Raw genomic sequence first — 17091 nt, 5'->3', positions numbered from 1 at the left:
CAGCCCTGGCTCCCACCGTGGCCTCCACATTTTGTTCTTAGTTTTAACTTGAACACTGATTTTGGATCCTGACATCAGTTGATCAAAGCAGACAGACCAACCTTCGGAAGGCTTTATATAGTACTATCTATTCATTCGATCTTTTGCGCATTAGGTCACTTGTTCTGCTCCCAGTGAATTAAGGCCTTGATGGAGGCTAGGGAAGGGGTGGGTGGGAATGAGTTCCCAATCCAAGGCAATGGAGGGTGGGCAGGCAGGCACTGGAGAACATTTGAACTGCCCACAAATCCTGACCAACACCTACATTTGTAGTAAAGGTCCGGTCTTAAGTAAAAGCAAGGTGTTTGCTTTGTAAAGTTTCTTTATCCCCACCACCCCCCAAGTGCCTTGCCATGCCAGCATGCCACCTATGTGGAGGTTTACGGGCTACCATTGTACGTCAGAATTCACTCACCTGCAGCCTGGTGAGCACCCACTGTGTGCTGGGCACTGCCACCCTGCTTTGGATACACTGGTGAAGGAAAATGTGTGTGCAGCCTACTCTCCGTGCCCTCTCTCTGGTCCTCTGTCTCAGTGGGAGATGGGAATAAGCTAGTAAACCAATCATCAAACCAAATAGCAAAAACATTGAGTCCTAAGCAGTGTCTGATTAGAGCAGAGGAAGGAGTTGGGTGAGTTCAGATTGCAGGATCCAATGTAGTGCCCAGCGAAGGCGGTTCTCCAATTAGACTTGGAAGTGTGAGACCGTAGAGATATGAGAAAGGATATTGCATCCTCAGTGTTGACTCTGAGGATGCCAGCGGATGATCCAACTCCTCGTGAACTCTCAGGCAGGGCCTGCGTGTTGAGAGATTTAGTGATGCCCTGTTCAAGCTGGAGTCCCATTTCCCAGCCACACTCAGCGTCCTCACCCCTGTAGTGAGGGGCAGGGGAGAGGGCCGGGGACAGGAGTGAGCTCTGATATATGGGCCCATCACTCAACCCTCCTGAGTCTCAGACCCCTCATCTATAAAACGGGGATGTTTAACCAGACACTACAAGGACCCTGCGAGCGCAGAAGGTCATTCTCATTCTTGTCAGTGCTGCTGATGCAGAAGCAGTAAGCTGTGTTGAACAGCGAATTTATGAATGAAACACACTGTCCACTCCCCATCTGTCAACAATCAGCAACTTCTCAAGCTCCTACCTGAATATTAATCTTCACTGAGTTTCTTAAAATTAAGATTTTTTTTATTGCACAACGTGCAGGTTTGTTACATATGTATACATGTGCCATGTTGGTGTGCTGCACACATTAACTCGTCATTTACATTAGGCATATCTCCTAATACTATCCCTCCCCCACCCCCCACCATAGGACCCGGTGTGTGATGATCCCCTTCCTGTGTCCAAGTGATCTCATTGTTCAATTCCCACCTATGAGTGAGAACATGCGATATTTGGTTTTCTGTTCTTGCGATAGTTTGCTGAAAATGATGGTTTTCAGCTGCATCCATGTCCCTACAAAGGACACGAACTCATCCTTTTTTATGGCTGCATAGTATTCCATGGTGTATATGCCACATTTTCTTAATCTAGTCTGTCACTGATGGACATTTGGGTTGATTCCAAGTCTTTGCTATTGTGAATAGTGCTACAGTAAACATACGTGTGCATGTGTCTTTATAGCAGCATGATTTATAATCCTTTGGGTATATACCCAATAATGGGATGGCTGGGTCAAATGGAATTTCTAGTTGTAGATCCTTGAGGAATCGCCACACTGTCTTCCACAATGGTTGAACTAGTTTACAATCCCACCAACAGTGTAAAAGTGTTCCTATTTCTCCACATTCTCTCCAGCACCTGTTGTTTCCTGATTTTTTAATGCTCGCCATTCTAACTGGTGTGAGATGGTATCTCATTGTGGTTTTGATTTGCATTTCTCTGATGGCGAGTGATGATGAGCATTTTTTCGTGTGTCTGTTGGCTGTATGAAATGTCTTCTTTTGAGAAGTGTCTGTTCATATCCTTTGCCCACTTTTTGATGGTGTTGTTTGTTTTTTTTCTTGTAAATTTGTTTGAGTTCTTTGTAGGTTCTGGATATTAGCCCTTTGTCAGATGAGAAGATTGCAAAAATTTTCTCCCATTCTGTGGGGAAAGGATTCCCTATTTAATAAATGGTGCTGGGAAAATTGGCTAGCCATAAGTAGAAAGCTGAAATTGGATCTTTTCCTTACTCCTTATATGAAAATTAATTCAAGATGGATTAGAGACTTAAATGTTAGACCTAAAACCGTAAAAACCTTAGAAGAAAACCTAGGTAATACCCTTCAGGACATAGGCATGGGCAAGGACTTCATGTCTAAAACACCAAAAGCAACAGCAACAAAAGCCAAAATTGACAAATGGGATCTAATTAAACTAAAGAGCTTCTGCACAGCAAAAGAAACTACCATCAGAGTGAAAACTGAGATTTTTAAAAATGTGCAGATCTGGTGGCTTCTTGCCACTATACATGTATTGGGCACATTTTTTCTTGGTGTGGGCCATGAGGCTAGGGACTTAATTAGCCTAGGCTTGGGAACACTGGAAAATGTGCAGGGTCATTTTACATGCCACCAGGTTTACGCCCAGCTGGTAACGGATCAGCCCCACAGTGGTCTCTAGAGCTGCTGCTTGAAGCAGACTGCCGGAGCATCTAACAGCCACCGCAGTCTCCAGCATGCTCTTCCCTTCCGTGATGGATGGTGTGGATATTTGAGAGAAGAGTACATTTCTCTAGGATTAACGAAGGGTGCAGTCAAGCATGTGTGTGAACATGATAAACAGAGGTAATAATAGGAGCTGAGACCTGAATAGTGCTTACAGTGTATGGCATCCCAGGCACTGGCCCACGTGCTTGATATACGCTCACTCATTTCATCTGCCCAACAGCCTCACAAGGTAGGTGCCAGTATTACCATTTTACTTGAGGCTAGTGGCCGAGAAAGGCTTGGCAACTGCCCAGGTGGTAGTAGGTGGGGGCAGGCAGTGTGGCCGCAGATCTGCCCTGTTGTGTTTGCTGCTGTGGAGGCGGTGCAGCCCGGGAAGCTGGAACGCGTACTTGGGAACCAAGTGTGTTTCCCTTCATGATCACGCCTTTGGGGCTGGGCGTGCTGGCTCGGGACCAGTACAGGCAGGCAGCACTGGCTGACTGGTGTGCATTTTGGTGAAGATGGAGCTTGGAGGTCACGGCTCATAGGTTTGCCACACACGGGCTGCCCTCTGGGGACCCCAGCTGCTGAGCTGATGGGTTGTAACTTTCGGAAGGCTTTGGAGCTTGCTGGTTCACCTGCAGACTTGCATGCTCCCTCAGACATCTCTGGGTGGAGTCTTAAGTGAAAAATAATCTATGTAATTTCCCCATCTGGGTAATTGTCATCTTCAGAACAGGAAGGTGTGTGGAGAGTGTGGAGCTGGTGAAATTCTCCTGGTGTCTGTATGGTGTTGATGCACTGGCTGCAGAGGTGTGGGTGTTCCTGGCTCATGACCCTGAAGTGCTGCCAGCTCGAGTCTCCCCAACACGTTTTCCCCAATACACCAAAGTTGCCCCCTGAGCACCTCCAGGAGGCAATTTAGGGAGCAGTAGGGTCTTTTTCAGGCCCTGATAGCATGCATGAAGAACGCTTCTCTTCGAGAAAGGGTGCAGCATAGTTGTATTAGAGGATTCCTAGCCACAGTACCAGGCATGTCTTCACTTCACAAAAGGATGTGTGGCAGGGCCGCAGAGCTTTCTTTACTGCTCATAAAATATTGTTTGATTTACAGAGTTTGCTTGCATACGATAGGAAATCGTCTGCTGGATAGAATGAGATGCTTCTGTTAACTGTCCGTCTTCATGTTCTTTTACTTTAGGAATTCAAAGTCTTGCCTGCAGCGTGAACCCCTAGTGGCTCGGAGAGACACAGAAGGGTGGAATGGAGGGTAGTTACGCTCGGTGTCCTGAGTTGCAGTCATCAGAGTCCCCTCTGATGGTTGGGGTGGGCCGTGGATTTCAGGTACCTTACAGGATTTCTAGGACAGACAGAAGCCAGCACAGACACCGCAGACCAACACAGTGAGGGCAACACAGCCAGGACCCACTTACAGCCCTACCCTGGAGCTCTTCCCATGGAAGTGCTGTTGACGCTGCCATCTGGGGCCCCCACCTTAGGCTTGCCAGAAGTTCTGATCTCCTCATGTGTTACTTCCACCTCCAGGTTTCCCATGAGTGCTTCCACTTAGCGGAACCTAGGCCGCCTTGGGAGCCTGGGAAATGTAGTTTTTAACAGCGACCTGAGGATCATGAGCTAGTCTGTGGTCTCTGCCACAGTGGTTCACCAAAAGATCTGCCTGTCCCCAAACTGAACCTGGGGAGACTGAAGAACCCCAGATCAAGGAGAACTCAAGCCCCTGATCCAAACCTGGCCCAGGAGGGAGCCCTCAGGGAACCAAGGGTCCCTAAGAAGCTTAGAAGGTCCCTTCCTTCCCCATTAAGGGAAGCTCCCGTTAAGGACAAGACAGTGTCTAGTGAGACTGCATAGATATCCAAATGGATTTCCAAAGCCCAGGAGCTCGGGATTCATCCAGGCCTAACTTAAAACCTCCTTTGTGGTCCCCCAGACTTAACGGAAACAGGGCCTTTGAGGCTCTGGCCTCAGCACTCCTCTCCAGCCCTCTCTCAGCACAGCCCCTCTCAGCCCTAGCAAGCTACCTTAATGCATCAGGCTCGCCTCACCTTTGGGGATACTCAGCCCGCCCTGCAGGCAGCCTTCTCAGTGCCCCCCAGCACCTGTCCCCCCACCCCCAGCTCCACTAAGAGCCCCTTCCTGTCTCAGGGCTTATAATATACATTTTAACTTACTTTTCACTAGTGGGTGTGGATTGCATCTTAATCCTCAAGGTATCTGCAGCACAGTGCACAGAAAGTAGTGGTCACTCTGGTTCTGTGTGTTGGGTGAGTAGAAGCAAGGTTTCTGAGGCTTTTGAGAATTGCTCTGTTTATGAATAATGTTGCTCGTGCACTTGCGCACTCTATCTCTCTATGTCTGTCTGTCTGTCTGTCTGTCTGTCTGTCTGTCTGTCTATCTATCTATCTATCTATCTATCTATCTATCTATCTATCTATCTTATCTGTTTGCTCCAACAAAGGACGGCCAGACTACTTCAGCAGAAGCAGGTGCCATCTCTCAGGGTCCCTCAGCCTGGTACCTCATCCTTGAGGGCACCTCCATAAAAGGATGGAGCTGGATGGCTGGCCATAAGGAAGGCCCCAGAAGGTGCTAACAAGGATGAACTGACATAGACCTCAGGGTCCTGCTTCTCTCCAAGTGACTCTGTCCCACCCACAGTGAAAGTTGCTAAGCCTGAAGTGACAGAAGAGGGCATCGAGCTGCATTTAGCAAGTGCTAAGCCCCAGCGAGGCCCCTCCCACCCACGAGCCAGGTGACTCCCCTGACATTAGCCTCACAGCCTGTGCAGTTCTCTCCGATCACAAGTGCTCTGCACCTGCAGAGCTGCTTACAAATACTTGCACCCTGAATGTTAAGCCCAGGGATGCCAAGGGCCTTTAGATAAGGTTGCACTGGCCTCTGCAGTCTTTGCCTGAGCCCTGTTGTAATTCCCTGGCTTTTGGCTGGCAGGTTTACCTAGTCTTTTGTCAACTCAGGTTGTCTGAACATCTCCAAACCAGCAGCATGTGAGCTACATGTAAGTGATACAGCCCCATATTGTGCAGGACGTATTCAGATTGCATCTAGCCTAGAGTAAGAAGAGGGCATTTCTGGCTGGGTGTGGTGGCTCACGCCTGTAATCCCAGCACTTTGGGAGGCCGAGGCGGGCAAATCACGAGTTCAGGAGTTCGAGACCAGCCTGGCCCACATGATGAAACCCCGTCTCTACTAAAATACAAAAAATTAGCTGGGCGTAGTGGCGGACGCCTGTAATCTCAGCTACTCGGGAGGCTGAGGCAGGAGAATCACTTGAGCCCAAGAGGTGGAGATTGCAGTGAGCCGAGATCTCGCCATTGCATTCTAGCCTGGGCAAGAGAGCAAGACCCCATCTCAAAAAAAAAAAAGAGGATATTTTTCCCAGGCTCAGTTCTGTAGAGTGGGATGCTCTATCCTGTCCCTGGAGCCCCTCTCTGTGTCTAGGGTAGACTGAAGCCCCTTCCTGTGTCCTCCCCGCCACCACCCACCCACACTCATCCGCACACAATCTACTCCTTATTGCTAGGCCCTTCTGAAGCCCAGCAGGGCCATCTCTAATCAGGTGCATGTATTAGGAAGCTATCAGGACTTACTGGCTGCATTAACTAGAGGCTGGACATGGATTGTGCCCACGCCTTTCAAATAACACAGCTGTTGGTGCCAGAGTCCCACTAATCATTACCAGGGATAGTTTGCATGGCCACTTCTGCTTGGGGTGGCCCTGAGCTCATTCATTCAAGGGTATGTGAAGTGGAAGATAGTTAAGGTAAAGGTAATGCCAGACCAAAAATGAGTTGCATAGTAAGGAGCACTCTTCAGCTCAAACGTAGTCTTTTAGAGCTGGAAGGAACTTGGGGACTGTTGGCTTTCGCTTTTTTTTTTTTTTTTTGAGCTGCAGAAGCCATTCTTCCAATATAAGTTTACATAGAATTGCAGTAGATAAAACAGCTAACCACAGAGCTGTTCTGGAGAATCGGGAATGGGCGCAAGTAGCCGATTCATCCCCACTCCCACCATCCACCTCCTTTGGTGCCTCCATTAGGAAAACCACAGCCCTTACCCATCCTTGCGATCGTGTACCTGTGGGCACCTGCGGCCAGGGAGGCAGTGTGGTACGTGGGAACGAGCTGGCAGTCAGGCAGAAACCTCAGTCCTGGGAAATGAACTAGCCTTACTGACCCCAGCTTCACTCATCTGTAAAATGGACTATAATGTCCATCTCAGGGAGCGGAACGAAATAGTAAATGAAATATTATATGTGAAAGCTCTGAGCACCCTGCCAGGCTGTAGTAGATATTCATTAAGCATTAGTTTCACTTGCATTTTTGTCCAGTCACAGAACGTTTTTTTTTTTTTTTTTTTTTCTTTCTTTTTGAGACAAGGTCTCACTGTATTGCTCAGGCTGGAGTGCAGTAGTGCATTCTTGGCTCACTGCAGCCTTGACCTCCCAGGCTCAAGCGATCCTCCTACCTCAGCTTCCTGCGTAGCTGGGACAACAGGCATGCACCACCATGCCCAGCTAATTTTTGTATTTTTTGTAGAGTTGGGTTTCACCATGCTGCCCAGGCTGGTCTTATAATCCTGGGCTCAAGCCATCCTCCCACCTCAGCCTCCTAAAGTCCTGGGATTACAGGCGTGAGCCACCGCGCCCGGCTGTCACAGAGCTATTTTCGTTGCTCTTTCTAGATCTACTTGAACTTAGCAATTCCCAGTCAGGTTCACAGTGAGTTTCTCAGTGGTACAATTCTGCAAACACACTGGATTCACCTTGAGATCTGCTTTTATTCAGTCTTTTTTTCCTCAATAGTACATTTTTCTTAAAGACTATTTGAAAAATGTATAAAAGTAAAAGGAAGATAACAATGATTGAGCCTCACCTCCTAAACAAAGCCACCATTTACATTTTGGTCTATTTCCTTCCAGTCTTTTTTTTTTTTCTTAATGCATACACTTTATGGAACGTGAAGAGACCATTGTTTTGCTTTGATCTTTCTTGCTAAATCCCACCTTTCAAAACAAGCCCATTACAGAGAAGAGGAACAGATGTTGCCCAGCTTTTTCACTGTAACTGTAACATCAAACCTTCCCATAGCTGTAAACACTCTTCTCAGATGAAGCTTGTAAATTATGCCATTTTCTGGGAAGAGTCCCAGCCTTAAACCAGCTCCTTTTTCCTCAGCTAACACTTGCCAAGGCCAGCCTGAATCTTTCTGCCTTTTATCCACATTAGTCACGGCCTTCTCTTTTCTAGTGTGGATTTGTGGTTTGGCTTTGGCGACCCTCAGCTCACAAAATGAGTTGCAAGCAACTTTCTCAACTTCCCTAAATAGGCAGACCCCACTTAGTAAACAGCTTGTCCAATGCTTCTATCCAAGACCACTGCTCTTCCCCTCTCTTTCCAGCCCCCATTGTGGGCTACTGTGCCACCACCATAGGGCCAGGAGTGGGAAATCTTGGCACTGCAAAGGAATTTATGGATTTACATGTAGAGAGAGGGAAGGAATTATGAAAAACAGGAATAACTTAGGGGAAAGGCTCCTGGAGTCCTAAGAAGGAAAGGGAAGTTCAGAGAAGAAGGTGAAATAATACAAACTTGACCTTTAAAATGTTGCTGAGCCGGGCGCAATGGCTCATGCCTGTAATCCCAGTACTTTGGGAGGCCAAGGTGGGCGGATCACAAGGTCAGGAGTTCAAGACCAGCCTGGCCAACATAGTGACACCCCATCTCTACTAAAATTACAAAAATTAGCCGGGCATGGTGGCATGTGCCTCAGATACTCAGGAGGCTGAGGCAGGAGAATCGCTTGAACCCAAGAAGTGGAGGTTGCAGTGAGCCAAAATAACACCGCTGCGCTCCAGCTTGGGCAACAGAATGAGACTTCATCTCAAAAAAAAAAAAAAAGATTCCTTAGGGTCAAGCCTGGACCAGGAAACCAAGAGAGAGACTCAACTTCCTCCTATTTTTTTACCCTCACACACCCTCTGACCTTTTGCTCCTATGACCCGAGCTGTTGTTTTTGCTTTTGGGCTGATTCAGTTACATTATAGGCTCAGAGAGCCTTGGGTAGGCTAATCTCCACTTACTGCATCAACGAAAAATGCATTCTGAGTTCCAACTTGCCAGCCCAGGAGCTTCTAGAGCACAACCCACGGGTGAGTGAGAGACTGCAGGTGTTGTATTGAGAGCTAGTCCTAGAATTGTCCCTATGCATGAGAGAACCGGCACCAGCCACCAAGGGCTTTTTATTTCCTGAGACCTGGATATGGGTCGGTATTTCTGTACACGTGGATCTGACCAGAAGAAAGTAGGGGTGAACCTAGTAAACTTGAGATTGGAGATTATGTGAACTCACCAAACTAGGTGATTTCAGCAAAAAGAGTTTCTGTGATGTGTGTGTAGGTTCACACCTCTTCAGATAACCATATTTGACTGTATGATAGTCGCAGGGGTCACTTACTGCAGACGCATCACAGACCATGTGATGAAGAAGATGGCTTCCCAGTGGAGTTGCAAGGTGCCTCTGGGGGACGTGTTTTTAAATTGTCAACAGCTTTCACATGGTGTTTATATCCTTAGCTTTTGGCATTTGGGGGCATTCAGATGAGGTCATCCATTTGGGTCCATTTCCTGAGTGTTGATCTGTTTGCGACCCAGAGAACAGCGTCTTCTATTCTTAGAGAGAGCCTTCAAGCCTAAATGCTCCCTGCCTGGCTCCAGGCCCATGCCCCCTTCTTCCCCACCCACTTTCCCCAGAAAATTTTTGTTGTGGAAAATGACACATTCATAAATTGTGTTTCTTTCCTCACACCAAGCATATTCCCACACAAAGACAGATTCTGGAATGATCTCATGGATGACTCATGCCATTATCTGGCTGTTTGTAGGAGCTGCCTTTAGACAAAAGATTTGGCTATAAGCTACGTTAAGACCCCTTCCTTTTCTGCCAGTTGCCCTTGCAGGGGATGGCTTATCGATGGAGTCCTGAGTGGGAGTGGGAAGGGACTTCTGGACTAAAAGCTGCTTTTGACTTGACTTTTGTCCATCAACTGTGGACCCTGTTCCATTGTCTCTGAACTGTGGAGGCACCTTCTGCTGGATGCCAGCAAGCAGGCCTGGTCCAAGATGGCAGCTGCACTGTATCGGAACGGGTAACAAACGGGACTCTTAAGCTAAGAGGAAGACTTGTGTTGTCGACTTCCGGGGCATGTGTAATCTCTTAATTAAAATTTAGCTCACAAGTGGTATTTCCTTTCCTAATCCAGCTTTCAGGCTTTGCTTTAGGTGCAGGAAATCTCTAACTCTTTATTCGTTTTGAAGGGTCTGGAAATCCTGTTAATATTTAATTGACTTTTAAATTATTGACACATCAAAGTGTTCAACCTATTGTTGTCCTTTGAAGAGCTAGCGCCTAGTGGAGCTCCTGGCAGGTGTTCCAAGGCCTTGGGCTCAGAGCACCATTAGAGAAAGGATGGTGGAGAGACGTCAGAACTACTCCATCTTGGAAGCAGAAAGCCTTGGAACCTAGTTAATTGGATCACACTTTTTCCGTCTAGTTCCCGGGTGTTAGGTATTTAAGTTTTACGTCTTTTTTTAAAGAGTAATATTAGTTCATTGATCATGCTCCCTGAGGAAAGGGCCATAGCTTGAACTTCTTGTTATCTAATAGGGAATCTTGTTTTCCCATCAGAATCTATTCCATGCATTATGGCTCAGTGAGCAGCTGGCTGGGCCTCTGCCAGGGAGCCACAGAAGAGGAAAGTAAAAATCATTTTGCCTTTTACAAAAGATGAAGTCCAGAGTTGGCCGTTTTATGATTAATAATGACCTAGGTGTTCCCCTTTCGCCCCAGGATATCTAGATTAGCCCCCTGCTTTGATCAGAGGACTCCACAGCTGTGCATGTGTGCTTCGTGCTGAAGAAGCCAGAACTAAACAGAGGTCCAGGGGTTTCTAACAGTGAAATTACAGGCATTCAAGGAGAGCTGCGTTAAATTAATTTTGGTGCCATCCTATGAAGGATGAGTTTACACTCCCCAAATGAACCAACCTGTTTTTCTGCTCATTGCTTAAGGGTATAACTGCTGCTTGGCTGTGTCCCCAAATGCGCTTTCATCTCCTGTTTTCATCCCCGCCCCCATCTTCTGAGTCCCTCCCTTGTACCCCCTCCAGTCACTCCCACTCACCTACCCCCATGGGCCAGTTTTAAATGTCAGCCTTTGTTAAAAAAAAAAAAAAATACGTATATATCTTTCTGCTGGATGTTCAGTGTGTTTGTTGCCTACAGCCTCTGCAGAAGTTCACAAACTTGCAGAGAATGTGAAGCAGCTCCTCTAGAGACACGTGCCTAAGTTGCAGCGCTACCCAGGACTGTGGAGAGAAGGAATCAACAACCTTGCATCGTCCACAGTTCCTTGCCAGTAGTTCAATTAGGGTGTCTGTAGAAATGAGATCATTTCCTATAACCTGACTAACGGTGTTCACCTCTGAGTAAAAGCTGTAGCATTTAAACCTAATACACACAATTTCAGACAATATTCATGTGTAGTATTTGAACTTACCTCTATGCCATTTTTAAAAGGAAGTGGAATATAAGTAAATAAGTAGGGCCAGGTGCGGTGGCTCACGCCTGCAACCCCAGCACTTTAGGAGGCTGAGGAGGGCGGATCAACTGAGTTCAGGGGTCCGAGACCAGCCTGGACAATGTGGTGAAACCCTGTCTCTACTAAAAACACAAAAAATTAGCCGGGCGTGATGGCGGGCGCCTGCAATCCCAGCTACTTGGGAGACTGAGGCAGGAGAATCACTTGAACCCGGGAGGCGGAGGTTGCAGTGAGCCGAGATCATGACACTGCACTCCAGCCTGGGCAACAAGAGTAAAACTCCATCTCAAAAATAAAAATTATTAAAAAATAGTATTTGAACGCTAGATGTGTCTGGGAAAAAATCTTCTGGCTGTTTCAAAGAAAGTGAAAACTTCAACTTCAGTTTGCTTTTAATTACTTTCAGCTGCAGTTCCACATGCCCTAGCTCTGTTTCCTGGTGCTGGAGGGTTAATGCTGGCATTTTAGCCAAATAGATATTTCTATTTTTATATACCATTTTAATGAGAATTCAGAACAATGATCTTAGAAAATACCAAGATTTCGTCACACTCCACTGGGACTTCTGCTTCACTCTTTTTCACTGGAGTTTTAAAAATATTCTTTTTGGGCGAATCTACACCATTCAGAGTTCCTTTCTGCATGCACCTCCAACTGTCTAGGCTTCCGAAAGAGAGGGACAGCAAAGACCATGGGTCTCGCTTGCTTTTTCTTTTTAATTTTTTTTTTTTTTTTTTTTTTTTTTTTTTTTGAGACGGAGTCTCGCTTTGTCGCCCAGGCTGGAGTGCAGTGGCCGGATCTCAGCTCACTGCAAGCTCTGCCTCCCGGGTTTACGCCATTCTCCTGCCTCAGCCTCCCGAGTAGCTGGGACTACAGGCGCCCGCCACCGCGCCCGGCTAGTTTTTTGTATTTTTTAGTAGAGACGGGGTGTCACCGTGTCAGCCAGGACTCGCCTGCTTTTCACTCACACATAAAGACTGAGCAGTTGCCTGAGCTCTTACGCTCTGTGGCACAATGTGAAACCGCTGTTTATGGGGGTCAGATATGATCAAGGAACAGCAATTTCATGTTTCATGTTAATATCAGAAATATTCCAGCAACATTGATCAGAGCCCTAAACTAGTAAGAGTGAACCCAGAAAAGTTTGTCAGCCTCTTTGTGAAAGATCTATTTTTTAGATCCCAAGAGTCGTAACATATACAAATTCAAAAGCTATGAGAAGAAACCACATTGTTAGAAGTGGCTTAGATGAGATCTGTTTTGTTTGCTGTGGACGCTGACTATGTCCACGTCTGTACACGTGCACTCTTAATTCAAGCCCACCGAAATGGTAGCCCTGAAGTTAGCAATAACCTCTCCCTGAATCTGAGGGAGGAAAAGCGTGGAAAAGTTGCCCTCTGCCATCACAAAGCTGTCAATGTTCTGGAGCTGTGATGATATTTATTACTGTATCAGTGAAGTTTTGAAGTGTGAGTAGCTTTGGTGTATAAGAAATACCTCATTTCTTCTTTTTAAATCTACTTAATATGAACTATAAACCCCCCTTCTACAAGGCTGAGGGGAAATTGAGACTCACTTTTCACTGGGCACCCCTCCCTCCCCGTCTCCAGTATTGTGCAAAGAGGGGCCTGGAACCTACTGTAATGCCTAGGATTGGGGGAACACATGCTGGTTATTGTTCCTTTGGTTGCCCTAGCACTGCCAAAACTCTGTCACACCCGCCCCGTGACCCCTCCAGGCAAAAAGATCTGCTGCCGTGTGCCAGCTGTGAGTGACGAATGTTTATCATGGCGGGGAGCCTGTTCTTGGGGTGCTGATGGTGTAGGGCATGGGCCCCCTTTGATTGTGGACCCCATGGTCATTTCCCTCCCAACTTAGGTGAATCCTGCACTGCTGCTCCATCTGCAGGGGCCTGTAATGTAAACATCCCCAGAGGCAATAGGCAGAAAATAGGCCACTCTTGGAAAGAAGACTGGGAGACCAAATCCAAGTCACTAAATATCTATGACTATATTATCTTGCCATAGGAACTTGTAAGAGTAGCAAAAGTCCTGCCAAAGAAGCACTGGGTCTTCGTAGTCACTAGCCACATGTGGCCATTTACATTTAAATTAATTAAAATTAAAGAAAATTAAAAATTCAGTTTCTCAGTCAACTGGTCACATTTCAAGCAGTTAGTTGCCACATGTAACCATCGTGTGGGACAAGGTAGATAAGGACCATCTTCATCATCACAGGCGGTTCTGTTGCATGGCACTGGTCTGTAACGAGCCTCACGTGTCTCCAGTAGCAGTTAAGGGTGGCCCCACTATTCTTGCTTATTTTCTTGCTCGGCTTGGCCTTAGCAATTTAGAAAGCAGAATGACGTAAGTGGAAAGCCAGGGGGAAGTGGTGACTACAGTGAGTCACGTTGTTTCTCAAGGGACCAGTTCTGTGGGTAGGGTTGGTGGAGCCTTGCCCATCTCACGTGTGGTCCCAAGTGTCGCTGAGACGCTCGGACAATCCACTGGGTCTAAGAATCCCTGTTTCTTTAAATGGGTTTGGGTTTTATCTCATGGAATGGAATCTTGGACTTGAGCACATGACTCTATTTTTTTGGTAGGGCTTCATTTCCTTTGGCGGAAGTGCCAAGAAGGGGAGTGTGGAAGAGGCACGACTGGTTTGGTTCTGCTAACTGATGTGTGATGTGCACATTTGGTGGCAGGCAGACAGTTGGCCAGGACAAGGCTGCCCCGGGGAAGGAGTGAGCCTGTGAGCAAATTGAAGACAGATGAAAAGGGGCACAGTGGAAAATCATACAGTTTCCTGCCATCTGTATGTACCAGCACCGGCGAGACGGCAAAGAGCCACACCAGTTCAGCTCAGTAAATAGGTCGTTACATATCAGACATTGTATAGACAGGATATGAAAATGGACTGAGACTCTGCCCCTGCCTGCAGCCAGCTCTCCATCTGAGAACCCTCTCAGTATAGGCTTATTGGAATTCTCCTTATTTCCCTTGGCCTACTCACTCCAAAAAGATACTCTCTACTTCTCTATTAATTTCAGTCCTAAGTAACATTCTCCATCTGGCAAAATGGAAACGAGGAAGGAGAAAATGATCTGGGAGTTGGCAATTTGGAGACCATGCTCGCTGGGTTTGGCTTTGGAAAAGTAGGAAGGCCGTGGAACTGAGCTGCTGGTCCTTGAATGAAAAGGAAGACACTGCTATTTTTGTCCTGCTCTGCATGTGGTCAGTCCCCTCCCTCCCTGCCCACCACAGGTATTTTTGCCTTATTGCCTTGTTCACGTTTTTGCTTTGTAGGCGCTTCCCTATGCCAGTGCCCCGATGCATTCATCATCTCCATCCGTAATTGCTTTAAGAAGCCTTTTAAGAATCGCCCTGGGTTGCCTGCGTAGCAGGTGCAGCAGTAGGGCAGACGGTCTTGTGGGTGTGAACAGAGTAGATTGTTGGCTTTCGTCTGCATGACTTTAGTGTCACTTCTGAATGGGACCCCAGAGATGTTCTGAGGGTGGCACTACCATGGCCTCCCAGGAAGCCTGCTGTGGAAATGCAGCACTTACTGGGCACAGAAGGTCATGGGCATTTCTGTTAATCAGACTCCACATTACAGGTAGGATAAGGGAGCTGGCTCATTATGTAATGCCCAGAGACTAGGATGATGGCTTAACAGTCAGAGCATCCCTGCTTTTTTTCTACATTTGAGGATAGCTTTTTTTCCCTTCTCTTCTCGGCACTCGCTTGGCTCCCTCCTCTCTTCTTACCTGATGACTTTGTCTTTGGCTGGGAGCAATTTGCCCCTGCCTTATATTCATTCTTGCATAGGTTGTAGGAGATCGGCCCCTGAATGTGGTCCCTCCATCCAGGCCACACAGCAAGTATGCTGTGGGTCTGAGGTGGCTTTCACTAACAGGCACTGGGTGTCAGAGAGAACATGAAGACCTGGTCATTCTCAAACATGGCTGCAGTTTAGAATCGCCTGGGGAGTGTTTAGGACTCCCGATGTCCAGGTCACACCCCATGCCAACTGTCTGGGGGTGGGAGCCAGATAACAGTTTGTCAGAGATCCCCAGGCTTTTCTAATATGTGGCAAATTTTAAAAATTACTGTAGGGGAAGGGTGTGGTCCTTTGGGAAGTGAGCAGTAACACCTGAGCGTAGTCACAGCGAGTCCGTCTTGCATCTCCACGGCAGTGTGATGTACTAGAAATGACACTGGATGAACTCTCCAGCCCACCATCCCAGTGACCTTGGCAATCTCACAAGGGCCTCAGTTTCCTCCTCTATAAATTGGATCAAAATAGTAGTACCTTTCTCATAGCGTCTTCTTAAAGAACCAAAGAAATGATGTGTGAGTCTTAGGAAATAGTAAGGTACTAAATAAATGCTTGTTTGGCCAGGCATGATAGCTCACACCTCTAATCGCAGCACTTTAGAGGCCAAGACCGGAGGATGGCGCATGTCCAAGAGTTTGAGGCTACAGTGAGCCATGATCACACCACTGTACTCCATCCTGAGCAACAGAGCAAGACTTCGTCCCTGAATGAATGAATGAATGAATGAATGAATGAATACTTGTTATTACTAGAGATTATTCTTTTATTAAAAGATACTCATTTTCTAGGTGGTCTGGCAAGGTAGTAGAGGTGACTACTGTGGTATTAATTCTTTCATCACCAACAATACACCCAGTAGGTGTTTATGATAAGAATTCATTTCTCCTAAGAAAGGGGAGCAGCAAGGAGAGGTGGTCTCACACAACATTAGAAAGAACCCAGGCCGGGTGCTGTGGCTCACGCCTGTAATCCCAGCACTTTGGGAGGCCGAGGTGGGTGGATCACCTGAGGTCAGGAGTTTGAGACCATCCTGGCCAACATACTGAAACCCCTGTCTTTACTAAAAATACAAAAAAGTAGCCGGGCATGGTGGTGTGCGCCTGTAATCCCAGCTACTCAAAAGGCTGAGGCAGAAGAATCGCTTGAACCCGGGAGGCAGAAGTTGCAGTGAGCCGAGATCGTGCCATTGCACTCCAGCCTGGGCAACAAGAGTGAAATTCCGTCTCAAAACAAAACAAACAAAAAACAGAAAGAAAGAAGCCAGCAGCTAGATTCCAGCAAACTGTGGTCCCACGGTGCTCAGGGAATGCTCTCTGGCCTCATGTTCACTGGCCGTCTCTAGGAACATAAGGGGCCTCGTGGAAGAGGGAGGGATGTCTGTAAACCATCAGCTTCATCTTCAGGCTTTCCGTTCAGTTGGATTTCATTTACGTCAAAGCGGTTGCAACAAGGCATCACTGGCAAGCCCCCGAGGAGGGAAAAAGGGCTGTCCCATCACCAGGGCTCACCTGGTCATTTTCATCGGTGTGACCGTGTTGTCTCATGCAGTAAGCATCCTCATGGCTCTTTGGGGTGCACACAAAAGCATTATTTTCCCTCTGGCTTGTCCTCCCAGGGACTTGAAGTTGGACGGAGGAAGACAATCAGCTGGCGCAGTGAGTTTGAAAGAGATCATTGGTCTGGAAGGTGTGGAGCTGGGTGCTGACGGGAAGGTAAGGCTGCCAGGCTGCCAGGCTGCTGGTCACCGAGTTGTGCTGAAGGCACAGGGGTCAGGAAGCAGAGGACGGGGACAGCCCACAAGCCTCTCTCGAGGTGGAGGACTCAAGGTCTGGGGCAGATTCCCAGGCATGGGATGCCAGCCTGCCCGGCTCCCCTAGTGTGCAGCCGGTGACGGAGTAGCAGCACGGCAGGAGTTCCCACAGCACGTGTATTTCTCTGCCAGTGCT

At 47.4% G+C, this 17091-nt stretch overlaps 1 protein-coding gene across 2 annotated transcripts in view; it reads left to right on the top strand.

Annotated features, from left to right (window-relative positions):
* CABLES1 (Cdk5 and Abl enzyme substrate 1) overlaps positions 1-17091 on the top strand; it is a 125868-nt gene that overhangs the window by 85582 nt on the left and 23195 nt on the right. For both annotated transcript variants that reach the window (XM_050767984.1, XM_050767985.1), the window contains exon 5: positions 16761-16857. In XM_050767984.1, coding sequence (XP_050623941.1) covers positions 16761-16857 — 97 coding nt within the window. The remainder of the gene's footprint in view (positions 1-16760; positions 16858-17091) is intronic.

Source organism: Macaca thibetana, chromosome 18 (genome assembly GCF_024542745.1).
Source record: "Macaca thibetana thibetana isolate TM-01 chromosome 18, ASM2454274v1, whole genome shotgun sequence".
In the NCBI taxonomy this organism is placed as follows: domain Eukaryota; kingdom Metazoa; phylum Chordata; class Mammalia; order Primates; family Cercopithecidae; genus Macaca; species Macaca thibetana.
This window is presented reverse-complemented; position numbering and strand designations above follow the sequence as displayed.